Raw genomic sequence first — 12,945 nt, forward strand, 5'->3', positions numbered from 1 at the left:
GGAGATGTGTCCATACTGGAGAAGAACCTGTATGCAAGTTGAGCAGGAAGTACTTGCACCAACAGGAAATTTAGATTAATTCCCACTGAGCTCTGGAGGAAAGTGGCAGGACAGCACGGCAATCTAAGAACAGAGCATCAGTGCTCGAGACAGATCATCATAAGAACTGTCACAACTGGCACCCTTTTACCAAGAAGCAACTGGTGATGCACACGAAGTCAAATACCCCATTGCTCACCAAAGCCATCCCTTCATCAGATTGCAAGGTCACATGGGCACTGCTGCTGTGTATATATAAAGTGTGAATTACCATGGCTCCCGTGGCAAGATGTTAGGTTCCCTCCCCACTTGAACCAAACTCAAAAAGGAGCCACTTTAGTAGTAAACAGCGCAAAAGCATTTGAAATTCTCATCTTTTAATGGGCAATGATAACTTTGGGCTGGTTCTGTGTATACAATTAAACAATATACTTAAAGATTCCCCCACCCCCACCCCAAAAAAACTTTCACACCCCCTTTTCTTCCATCAACGTTCCACTGCTGGATTTGGCTCCCACAGCCTCGCATACAGCTCTCAAGTCACTGCAGATCCATATCTTAAGAGTAATGAAGAACTGAAAACCCTTGGTGCACCAGTGATGTGTTATTTTAAAAATAACTCTATTAAACCAAATGCCTTCCCAGTCTCCACTGCTTCTCAGAGGAAAAAAATGTTACTGTGGGAGTCTTAATACACTTGTCTTTGTGGGTTTCTCTTTTCCCTACTGAAGTCATACAACGTAGAGTTCATAGATCTTCTTTACACAGTACACCAGGGCAGCAAGTGCTATCGTGTTATGCAGTCTCTTTCTGTGCAGGTCATCCTTTCTCACCAGCACCACAGGAGTGGAGGAGGTGAGTGTATGCAGGGGCAGGCGGGAAAGTTTATAGGCATCATACTCCACTTGGTACTTGCAGCAGGGGTCAAACTGCCAGGAGATACCGTAGAGGGTGCAGCAGGCCATGCTCAGCACACCCGCAGGCAGGGAGATGTAATGGGAATAATCTACTGGAAGTGCCAGCGGGGTAAAGAGACAAGCGGTGCCTGCTAGGACAGCGGTCTTGTGCAGGCAGTTCCCAACTGTGATCCAGCGAGCGGTCTCGTCACCGATGCGAGTGGGCTCTATCACTATATATTTGTACTGTGCTTCCAGGGCCTGCTCCAGCTCGTACTCAAACTGGTCCTGAGCATTCTCCCCATTGTAGATTTCATGCACAATGTAACACTCCGTGGAGGACAAGATGATCCTGTTAACAGGAAACACAGAATTAAGCTACAGAGCACAGAGACAACCCTACCCTACATTAACCCAGTTAGCTTGGAGTTTGAGAGACTGACAACCGAAACCAGGTCAGCACCTCATGGTCACTGCTTCTTCCCTCAACAAAGTAGTACTTTTTCTGATCAAAACTCATTTGAGAGCAGCTGATTGTTTCAGGAGGATTCAACCAATCGCAAGATCTTGTTTTCTTGAAAAGTTCTTAATTCCCCAAAGTGAGGAATGTAAAATTCACTTGTATGTAAAATGCATAGTTAAGCCTAAATGAAAGAGCTTTTCCGAGTTTCCCTTGAACAGATTCCCCACCTGACTTCTGCCATCAGTGACATCACAGTCAGCTGCTGTGGAGATGGTGTCAATCAGCATTTAATTTGTAATGAAAGAGATGCTGGGGCTCAAGCAATTTTTTTTATATTCATAACTGATGCAGCAAGCCCAGAGGAGCCAGGGTTATGAACTGCCAAGCCCAGAGATCTCGGGGATCAACCCTGGCAAAAATTAAGCACTGGTGTCAATGTCACAAAGAGGAGACTGTCAAATGATAGAATGAGCCACCAATAGAAAACAAAAACTATGGATACAAAAACAAGTTGTCCCCTCAATGAAGGTGTTGCAAATTTTCAATGAGACATGCGTTTTGGCCACCCTCTTTCCTGGCACAGATCAGAACAACCTATGCTAATCCCCACATTTCCAGATCCACACCTCAACCATGTTAGTTCTAGAACCAACAGCTATGCAACCTATACTCCAGCTTACTATAAGACTAGCTAATTTGTGGGATCCAGCCTGTGGTGATGAGGAATGATACAAATGTGTAGTTAGAGGGAGAGGTGACAGCAGAGCATCACTCAATTTGTTAGCACATTTGGTTCCTTCCTCTTGCAACAGGGGAAGGAGGTGGGTTTTACTGCAACATTGGTTAAATGCTAAGAAACAGCTGCTCGCATTACCCTGGAGCAGTCCCCCTACCCCTGCCACCGGACTGCATTAGGTAAGTTCTGTACACACAGACTGCATGTAAGATCTCCAGCCCTTTGTAAAATAGCTATAGGTAGCCTGGACTAGTTTCCAGCTTCCTGCCCCTCAACAGCATCTTATCCTTTATCTTGTTACTCCAAAGTCCACAGATATGTTCGCTTATCTGTGCGGTAGCCTCACGTCTGCTCTGCGCCCTCAATGCGAAAGCAGAACAGAGCAAATGGCATTGTCTGTTACACTGGGTGGGTTTTACCTCATTAAAAGAAACTGATTTTAATATGTTCTCTTAGAGCCCAGTGTCCCGAGCACATGGGCTTCCAAGGATATAGTTATTTGGCAAATTCCTTTAGCAGAGCAAGAGCAACCAGTACACAACTTTATCCTACTCGCAGCAGACAAGACATCGTTCCTGATAGTACTGGGACTCACTTGGTATTAGTGATTTGGCAAGGGAGAACTCTGCAATGAGACTGAAACTAACCCTTCTTTCTTGCTCCATTAGTATAAAGATACTAGTGTGTTCGCACTGGAAATGGCAAAGGAAGAGAGGATACATGTTTGCAAGCTGCTGTAGTACCAGACATTACCCTTTAAATTCTGTTTTAGTCACACTGTGAAGGGTATTGTGCAGCAGACACCTGTAATCAAGAATATTGTTAAATTACAGGCTGTTGTCTGAAGTAGCTTGTTTACAGTGAATGGTGACCAACAATACCAAGCAGCAGTAGCTAAGACTTATCAGCCTCCTTCTTTAGGACAGAATAAGCTGTTTCTATAGGAGTCTGGTTGGCAAGCAAGGTTTTCCTTGTAAGCTAGACATTGGGCATTCTCTGGTTACATTACATTTGCCTTGAGCATGTCTGCACTTAGAATAGGAGAGTCTGCCAATGCTGCCTAGGACAAGGACTGGTTGGCACATCTATGAGATTCTATTTATTTGGTGATGGAAACAAAACATTTCACTGTGGAGCTTAAGATTTCTTTTCCAAAAAAACAAAACAAAACAAACGTTCTCTAGAAGATTAACCCCTTCAGTTTGTCCATTGCTCAGCCCTGGAGCTGCAAGCTTTTACAGGAAAACATTTTTGCTAATTTAAAGGGATCATGTCTAGTGAAAGTACAATATTTGTTATAAAACATATTGAAACATGTATTTGTTTTTCATTTCAGAGAGACATTCCTAAGGTTTAAATGCCAAATAGAATTGGGTTAGCATGACAGCACCAGGAAAAGAATTCGAGCAACCTAGTTTCACTGCCCAAATAGAGTCAAATGTAGTCATGGCATACAGGGTGAAGTTAAATCTTTTCACCAACTGTTTCCCCCTCAAGTAAGTACTGAAGAGGTCTTAAGTGCTAGTGTAGCCAGGACAGAAGAATTTTCAGATCCATTTCAGAATGCATCAGGGATGGCATGATATTTACCAGAGATGGTTTTTTCCTGGTAAAAACCACGTTTTTTCCTGGTAAAAACCACGTTTTTTAATCTCCCCAGAAAAAACGAGTTAGCCACAGTTTAAGGCATTTTCTATTTTAAAAACCGTTTAGTTAATGCACACCACATTAACTTAGTTTTAGTTATATATTCAAATTGTGGTTACACAAGGGAGTAGATTAATCAATTAGTTTAGGTTTGTACAAGTAAAACTGCAGTGGGCGAAATACTAATATATTTAATTAGAATACTGAACATTGGAATGCCTATGCATTTTGGTTTGATATGTTCTCAAGCCAGTTATGCATGTCACGGCTCATTTCTGTTTTTAATACTCTTTAAACAAAGTCAAAACCATTGGATTATATGAAAACGACAATAATACCCTTGTAGGCTTGAAGTGTTAAGCAGTCAGAGGTACACAGACTTGCAGACTACCAGGTTCATCTGGCCATGCAGCGTTCTGCAGCAGAAGACCTCTTTTGATGTAGTGGATAGACTGAGCCCATTCCTCAGTTCTGAATCGATGTATCCAGAGCTTGAAAAGGATTTGTTCTATGCTTGCTGAACTAGCCGAACACTGATGCAATTATTTCCCCCGGTTTAAACCATATGTACGCCTGTATTTACCAGCGCCCTGTCCTAAACTAATTTTTTTCTGGGAAACTGTGAACCCTGGAAGGCACACTTGAGACGTAGGCTTTGTGAAACAGCAAGTGGTTTCACCCAGTTGGTGCGAACACTTGACTTCAATCCAGCTTCAAGGGGAAGTGCTGCTGAAAGCCATTTTCAGCAATGGTTCTGCTTGCTAGCTAAAAACAAGGCTCAAGTTTCTTACATCAGAAATGCCATGTCAACCAAGTGAAGTTACGGGAAATGTTTATGTTGAGAGAACCACCCTACCCACTGTTAAACTTCCTATAATTTTGTTGGTTGCTCAAATTAGGTCTCTGGCAAGTTAAGAGGCAAGGGCCCATTCTCAGATTGGAACACACAAACCCAGCTCAGACCCCAACACTCTCGGGGCATGTCTACACCTACCTCTGGAGCGATCGATCCAGTGGGGGGTTGATTTATCACATCTAGCGAAGACGCGAAAAATTGACCGCCAAGCGCTCTCCTGTTGACTCCGCTACTTCACCGGAGCGAGAAGCATAGGCAGAGTTGACGGGGGAGCGTCAGCAGTCGACTTACCGCAGTGAAGACATTGCAGTAAGTAGATCTAAGTACACCGACTTCAGCTACGTTATTCATGTAGCTGAAGTTGTGTAACTTAGATCAAACCCCTCCCCCCGCCAGCATAGACCAGGCCTCAGGTTTCAGGTGACTTCTTCCCTCCAGAATCCTTCTGGTCCTTGAAGGATCTTTGAATATTCCCCCTCCCCTGCCTTCCTTTCCCCACACTTTCTATACCCTCATAGACCCACTTGGTCAATAGCCTTCCAGTCAAGGAAAATAGGACAGGAACACATTAAACATGGACAGAAATTACTATAAGAAAATAAGTTTATTCAAGCCCTCCTCTCTCTTCAGAAACTTTATGCATTCTTGGGCTCTAGGCTTTTATAGGTGTGAAGTCAAAACATGATGCATGGGAGCAAAAATAAGCTCAATAAAACTGTTCCATATAAAAACAACAAGGAGTCCTTGTGGCACCTCAGAGACTAACAGATATACTTGGGCATAAGCATGGAGTGGAACATACAGTAGGGAGGTATAAATACACAGCATTTGAAAAGATGGGAGTTGCCTTACCAAGTGGGGGGTCAGTGCTAATGCCAATGCAACTAAGGTGGAAGTGGGCTATTCTCAACAGTTGACAAGAAGTGTTTGCTGTGTGGTATGTTCTTGTGGTTCCAAGCATAGCAGCTGCTGATCCCTTGACCAAATAATCCCTGTTAGAGCAACTTATTCTTCCATCAGACAGTGCTCAAGATGCAATTGTTCATCTTGGCAATTGACTAGATAATCCTAAAAACAAGGGATTGGGGGGGGGGGGGGGGGGAGAAGAGAGGATATGAGCTACTCAAACAATAGCAAGTATGAGGAGACAGTGGAGTGAGTAGAAATTACATATGGGGCAAATGCAAGATAAATATTACACTAAAGTTCAGGCAGGTGAGAAGTTAAATTCAGTATGCATCATTCCCACATGTGAGGCTGGCTGCAGCAGGTGGAAAGCCTTGGGAAGCCAATCATACACAAAAGAAGAAAAATCCAAAGAGTGTGTAGTGTCCCCCCATAGCAGAACTCTGTCTACAAGACTTACCAGAACTTGTTGACATGCAGAACAAGAAAGGGGTTCTTGCCTCAGAGACCTCAAGTACAAAGACTAACAACACTGATTTTCCATGACATAGGGCCTTTCATTTGAACAAAACAGCACACACTGGAGCCTGTGAAGTATGCTTTTTGGAACTCACCACCACCCCTGGAAAAAACACAGCCAGGGTTTAAGCACTGTCAGTGCTGTGCTTGTATGGACCTACATGGGGGTAGTGATAACTCAGTTATTCTCGATTTTACTTGGAAGTGCGATAAGTAACCAATGTCAGAGGGAATCCGTCTTCAGACAGCATGTAATGATCCCTGACTGCCAAAGGCTGGATGTGCTAGTTATGCTTAAAAGCAGGTGTTAAACTGGGCAATGTTAAATGATTTTCTAGAGCCCTTCTTCCAAGAAGGAAGGGCTTTGCCACAGGAAAGTTTTATATTCATTCTGTGGTAGTTGTGTAACTTCTAGCTTGAATGCTATTTGCATATCACTAACGGATGAATCCCATTTCCTGTAATATTTTTTTTTTAAGTGTCTCATTCTTGATGCCTGGCTTTTCAGTGTCCTTGTTAAAAAAGGCAGAGGAATGCTCTGTTCTGATGGTTCAGTAGATTAAATGGCTTTTTTCATTAGTTTTATAAGTTTCAGAGTAGCAGCCGTGTTAGTCTGTATTCGCAAAAAGAAAAGGAGAACTAGTAGCACCTTAGAGACTAACCAATTTATTTGAGCATAAGCTTTCGTGAGCTATGCTGTAGCTCACGAAAGCTTATGCTCAAATAAATTGGTTAGTCTCTAAGGTGCCACTAGTTCTCCTTTAGTTTTATAAGGTAATTTACACTGATTTCTGTACTTGCAGGATTACAAACAATGCACCTCAGCAGCTGATACAGCAACCACCAGCAAGAGGGGCAGAAATGCCCATGTTAACCACATGGTGAGTTTAAAATTAAATTTGAAATTTATTCCCCTACTAAAAGCATCACTGAGTGCACTAAGAACACATTGCAGCTAGCTAGATGCTAGGCACTCACAAAATTTCCCAGTTAGGGTTCCAAAATCTGCCCTGTCTGTCTCCCCTAACAAGTTAAAAAGCCTCTGGTGGCCACCTAAATGTCACAGGAATGCTTCTCAAGCTACCCTATGAGCAGTGCTGTCTAGCCTGTTCTCGTGGTCTCCTAGTCACAAACACACGGTCTGTTTCTTTTTCACCACACATACCTTTAATCCCCAGTTTCCAAACTCGGCAGGACATAGCACAGGTATACAGCAGGAGGAGCCTTTCACATCTTGCTCTCTTGCCAGCTCTGCTGAATTTGGGATCCAGGACAATGTCCTGGAAGAACTCTCCCAGCATCCTCCTCCAGCCAGCAGCTGGGAATGGAAAGGAGGTAAGTCTTCTCATCACTGGGGTGCCCCTGGACCTCACTGGTGGAGACCCCCTCCCTGTCCCGTCTATCATATATACTTCTGGCTAGTAGTTTTAAGTTCTGACTGGTTGGTGTCTGGAAAGCGTCTCCACTCCTGATCAGAAGTATCCCCAAATTGTGCACAGTTCACGATTCCTTTCTTGCATTTATTGTTCAAGTTTCTGAACCCCTTTTATATACAACGTGTAAGCCCCAGGTTGGCCTTTTGAAATAGCAGATACAATTAGAATCATAGAATATCAGGGTTGGAAGGGAACTCAGGAGGTCATCTAGTCCAACCCCCTGCTCAAAGCAGGACCAATCCCCAACTAAATCATCCCAGCCAGGGCTTTGTCAAGCCTGACCTTAAAAATATCTAAGGGAGGAGATTCCACCACCTCCCTAGGTAACGCATTCCAGTGTTTCACTATCCTCCTAGTGAAAAAGTTTTTCCTAATATCCAACCTAAACCTCCCCCACTGCAACTTGAATCATAGAATATCAGGTTGGAAGGGACCTCAGGAGGTCATCTAATCCAACCCCCTGCTCAAAGCAGGACCAATCCCCAATTTTTGCCCCAGATCCCTAAATGGCCCCCTCAAGGGCTGAACTCACAACCTTGGGTTTAGCAGGCCAATGCTCAAACCACTGAGCTATCCCTCCCCTCCGTTGCTCAGGGACAACAGAATACCTGTGGTTCCACCTTTCAAAGAGGTTTGATGACTGTAGGTAAACAGTACTAGGCAGAAATTCATGAGAACTGCAAATGCAGAGAGACCTGTTTGGGTGGTGACTGAAAAAGATGGGCTTCCTATTGTGTGATAATGCTTGTGATTTGCAAAACTTGCATCACATGCAACATGCACAAAAGAAATGAGTACACCAGTGCAACTAAGGACTGAAGGCTGGCGCATGAATGAATTCCAATAGAGCCACATCACAGATGGCCAAAAGCACACAGTGTCTGACATCGTTAGAGTCCCAGCCAAACCTGAATAAGTCAGTACTGCGTGGACAGGCCAGACTAAAGAACATTAATGCACTAATCTTTTATTTCTAGATCTGCATTCAACTCTGGTTACTTTCAATTATGGAAAATGAGTTGTGGTCTCACCTTAATCCCCAGTGTAAAAATTCCACATCACAAAACCATCATACAATTTGACAAGTTTGTCCATTTCAGCTCAGGAAAGGTCCAGGACTGCCACAACAGGGGTACTCCACATGAGAACTGAGGTATGGCAACAGCGCCGTCCCACATCCTAGCATTCTTAACCCATTACTATCAGTATCTCAGCACAGAGATAGTGTGTTCGACCACAACCTTCAGAGAACAATAATCAATGTGGTCAGAACAAAGAGGAGAAGAAGCAACAGCACAGAGGCAAAGCAAATTTCCATTCAAGGGATGCAACTTAAATGCAATAAGATTATAGCCAAATAAGGAATTCTATATAGTTCTCTTTGGAAAGAGGACTGTGGGGAGGGAGGGGAGAACAGATCAGGGAAAATGAGTCCGAGACCCTCAGAGCTGCACCAGTGATAGAAGACAGTACCCACCACTGAAAACATTGCAATAGCATTAAGGAGACCACACTGAGCAGGAGAAGTGCCACTTTTAGTTTAACAAAAGAATTAGCTAGACTAATGGAAGCAGATCAATCACTGCTCCAAGCAAGCGGATTACTGGAAATCCAAGCAGTACAGGTAGTGAAAGGAAAGACCTTTAAGACTGCCCAGAAACATAGCTGGGATGACATTAAAGCTGCCTTATTGCATTGTTTATTCTGAGCTGTACAAGTTTGTGAGAACATTTCCCCAGGGAACAAGTGGCATTCTGTTCTGTGCTCTAGTGGTCATCGTGCAGAATTTTAGACAAGAACTCCAAGTGCACTCAGTAGCTGTTCTCCATTATAAATTGCTTTGGGCTACGGATTAGCAATTCCCTTTAGATACTCTGCATAAAGAGTCCCTTTGGAATGAGGGAAAGCAATATTTAGTGGGTTCTCTTTAGTTTGTTTTTCAGTATTTTGTTTAACTTTTAACCACCACCATAAAACCAGGCCAGAATCGACAGCTACTATACTGTTAGATCCTTAGCCATATGCCCCACGAATAAAGTATAATCTGGTAGTGACCAAAGAGACCTTCCATGTATCAATCAGATCTTTTATGGAAGGATATAGTTGTCGTAGTTACAGCTGCCAATCATTTTGTTACATTTGACTAACTTGCCTAACACTGGACAGTATTTTATTCACTAGCTATTCCCTTGACGTTACCCCTCAACATACACTCCTTTTAGACTAGCTGGCTGACAGCTACAAACTGAGCTACAGAAATACCTTAAAACAGCTCTTTGATGAGAAAGCTGGATCAGTGCTCTCAGTCAGTAAGAATCTGTCTTTGAACAAGAATCATATTCATGAACATAAGAAAACTGTATTTGCTATATATAACATATACATGTCGTTGTCTGATGATAACTGATCCATCACCATTGCCCTGTACACAAGCCGTGTTCCCAACACCATACAAGATGGGAAAAGACTCTTGAGAGTCTGGCAGTGGATATCTTCAATTCTACAAATGGGAGAACAACATCACTTGGCTAAGACGATTTACACTAAAAGCAGGTGATCTTACCATACAAAGTTATTTGGAAGGGGAATTGTCTGACACCTAATAAGACTAGCCCTTTGCCAGGTTTGTGTTGGGAGGGAGTGTGTAGTAGTGATTAGAGGTACTCTAGTCACATACCTATTATCTTGCTGTGTCACCTCTGTGCCTATTTTCATGCCCAACCCTCCTCCCACTCATTTGTAAAAGTTAGGATCATATTTAAACCTCAGAACAGGTCAGTTAGGCAAGTAACTTGTTTGTGTTTGTAAAGATTTCAAAGTATCTCTATACAACATTATCACCACCACCCCACCTAGGGCTGTCAGAGTCTTTAAATTGGGCTGTAGAACAAAGGACAATTTTGCTACTCCATAAAAAGACAGCTGCTTTCAAAGGCTGTTGGTTACACTAGCTAGCACCAGGGTGGGAAGAAGGAAGGAGATGCCAACGGAAGGGACAACAGGATTGAGCCAAAAGTTTTAAGAAAGTAAAGAATTATGCATACAGATTTTAAGGTAGTGCAACAAGATTTCTCTTTTTCCTGTCTTTAAAGTTAGGCTTCCAAAACTTCTACAGCTACTCCGCACGTAGTTCCACCATGTCCCAGTTGCTCATCCATCCTGACAGAGGCAGAAACAAAGCTGGTGACCAAACATGCATTTTAGAAAGCTCTTTGTGAGTGCAGACACTACAAAAAGCCAACAGCAGCAACCGCCACCAGAGCAGCCAGGCCAATTATACACCCTTCCCTCCCCCTAAATTACTCTGCAGCCTCCAAATCCAGGGAGAAAAACAGTAAAATCCTAAGGACACAAGCCACTCAACCAGCATTAAGCCCTCTCCAAAGGGAGGTCACTCTGAAGGTCTTCTGTTGCCTTCACAGCCTTTCAACAGATTTTTAAGGCGCGTCCTAGTCTCCAGAATGCTCCTACCACTGAGCAGGGCCACGAGGCATCGTTCGGCCTAAGGGTTAAAGCCGCCTTTGGTAACGTGCAGATTTGCACTGACCTTCCCCCTAACGCTGCCTCTCCTTCCCTTTCCCTCCCCCGCCCCGTGCTCCTCACTCCCGTGGAAACTCGCCCCCAGCCAAGGCACTCCAGCTGGAGCCAGCTGCAGACCATGCCTCCCTCGCCGCAGCTGGACTCTGCCCTGGATTTACCCGCAGGCTCGGGACTACCGCAGCTCTGTCCTGAGCTCACTCTGGCAGATGGTGGCTTGAATTCCTCCCATCCCTGCCCTGTTCTCCCCCCTCAGCCCCGCACCCCCCCACTGTCCCCTCCCCCACCTGTTCTTCCCCTCTCCTCCCTCCCCAGCCTCGCACCCCCCCTCACTGTCCCCTCCTCCCCTCCCCCCCGTTCTTCCCCTCTCCTCCCTCCCCAGCCCCGCACCCCCCCACTGTCCCCTCCTCCACCTGTTCTTCCCCTCTCCTCCCTCCCCAGCCCCGCACCTCCCCTCACTGTCCCCTCCCCCCCGTTCTTCCGCTCTCCTCCCTCCCCAGCCCCGCACCCCCCCTCACTGTCCCCTCCTCCCCTCCCCCCCGTTCTTCCCCTCTCCTCCCTCCCCAGCCCCGCACCCCCCCGTCACTCCACCAGCTTCCCGCTCACGGTCTCCTTCTCCCCCCCCCACTGGTCTCCCCCTTCTCCCCGACCTGCACCCCCTCACTCCACCGGCCTCCCCATCACGGTCCCCTTCGCCCCTCCCCCCACTAGTCTCCCCCTTCCCCCCGTTCTCCCCTTTTCTCCTCCCCCCCCGCACTGTGCCCTCCCCCCATGACCTGCAGCCCCTCACTCCACCGGCCTCCCCCTCACTGTGCCCTCCCCCCACTGGCCTCCCCCTTCCCCCCCGACCTGCACCCCTCGCTAGCCCGGCCTCCCCATCTGTGCCTTCCCCCCGCCCCGTCCCATCCCGCCCTCGGGAAGGGGGCCCAGCCTCCGCCCAGCCCGGACCAAACAGGATCCCGGGTCCACTCCCCATCGCCCCTGCTCAGGGCCCTCTGGCGGCGCCCCGGAGTCCCGCCCTGCCCGCTCGGCCAGGCCTCACCTCTCCCTACCGCCGCCGCCGCTGCCGCTGCTGCCGGGGCCAGCGCGCCTCCTTCCCCACGCCGCCATCTTGGAGACTCTCGGCTCGAGTCGCAAATGTCTCTCCGCCAAGGGGGCCCGGGCCCGCGCCCGAGCCTGCCGGGAAATGGAGTCCAGGCCGCGGGGCTGGCGCCACTGCTGGAGCGCGCCCTCAGCTAGAGCGGCCTACAACCCCCGCCATGCCCTGCGCCGCGCTGGGGCCCATGGGACATGTAGTCCTGGGGGCGGCAAGGCGGGGACACTTCCCAGCTGGGGACGCGCCGGGCGGCGCTAGAGAGGCCCAGGCCCTGAGCTCAATCCCGTTGCCTCCCCGTAGCCTGCTTGTCTTCGCAGGGAAATACCCAGGGGAGTGGTTAGGGGAGTGGACTACAACTCCCACAAAGCACCGGGGCAGCCTCGTGGGAGCGGGCCACGTGGGGCTCCAAGTGGGGTCGGGAATGTGCTCTCAGCGTTGGGGGCAGGGGCCGAGCCCCTATAAAAGCCTCCTCCCTGGGCTTCCCTCCCCCACTTCTGTAGACTTGTTAGTCGGCTGCCCCAAAGCCCAGGCTAAGGTCAGGGAGAGGCTACCCTGTGGGATACTGCTCTGGCCTCAAACAGGCCTGACCCCACCCAACCCCAACAGCAGGGTCCAGCTCTGGGTGGAGCAGTGGGGACAGGCTGACCTGGCAGAGGGGCTGGGTAGGGCCCAACAGAGACTCCTGACTACAGCTCCAGCACAGTACCCTCCATGTCCTGCTAGGAAGGAGCAGGAGGGGACAGCAGGTAATGCATGCTGTAGATTATGAGCCCCCAAGTAACCTGAACATCGCACAGCTGCAGTGCAGGTGCTA

At 47.1% G+C, this 12,945-nt stretch overlaps 2 protein-coding genes across 2 annotated transcripts in view; one reads left to right on the forward strand and one right to left on the reverse strand.

Moving 5' to 3' along the window:
* DHRS7B (dehydrogenase/reductase 7B) overlaps nucleotides 1-6,953 on the forward strand; it is a 43,522-nt gene extending 36,569 nt beyond the window's left edge. Inside the window, exon 7 of the mRNA XM_043523786.1 lies at nucleotides 6,866-6,953. Coding sequence (XP_043379721.1) covers nucleotides 6,866-6,894 — 29 coding nt within the window. The 3' untranslated portion in view covers nucleotides 6,895-6,953. The remainder of the gene's footprint in view (nucleotides 1-6,865) is intronic.
* On the reverse strand, nucleotides 400-12,533 carry TMEM11 (transmembrane protein 11). The gene is made up of 2 exons (XM_037911383.2): nucleotides 12,078-12,533; nucleotides 400-1,287 (listed from the first exon to the last, which is right to left on the reverse strand). Exons 1-2 carry the CDS (start codon nucleotides 12,143-12,145, stop codon nucleotides 771-773), a joined length of 585 nt encoding a protein of 194 aa, XP_037767311.1. The 5' UTR covers nucleotides 12,146-12,533; the 3' UTR covers nucleotides 400-770.
* Between the last annotated feature and the right edge of the window lie 412 nt (nucleotides 12,534-12,945).

Source organism: Chelonia mydas, chromosome 10 (genome assembly GCF_015237465.2).
Source record: "Chelonia mydas isolate rCheMyd1 chromosome 10, rCheMyd1.pri.v2, whole genome shotgun sequence".
Taxonomy (NCBI): Eukaryota; Metazoa; Chordata; order Testudines; family Cheloniidae; genus Chelonia; species Chelonia mydas.

Bases quoted from the DNA above. Each gene is read 5' to 3' on its own strand.
- TMEM11 (XM_037911383.2), bottom strand. From the start codon at position 12,145: ATGGCGGCGTGGGGAAGGAGGCGCGCTGGCCCCGGCAGCAGCGGCAGC. The intron at 1,288-12,077 runs GTGAGGCCTGGC...TCCTGTTAACAG, and splicing joins GGCGGCGGCGGTAGGGAGAG to GATCATCTTGTCCTCCACGG.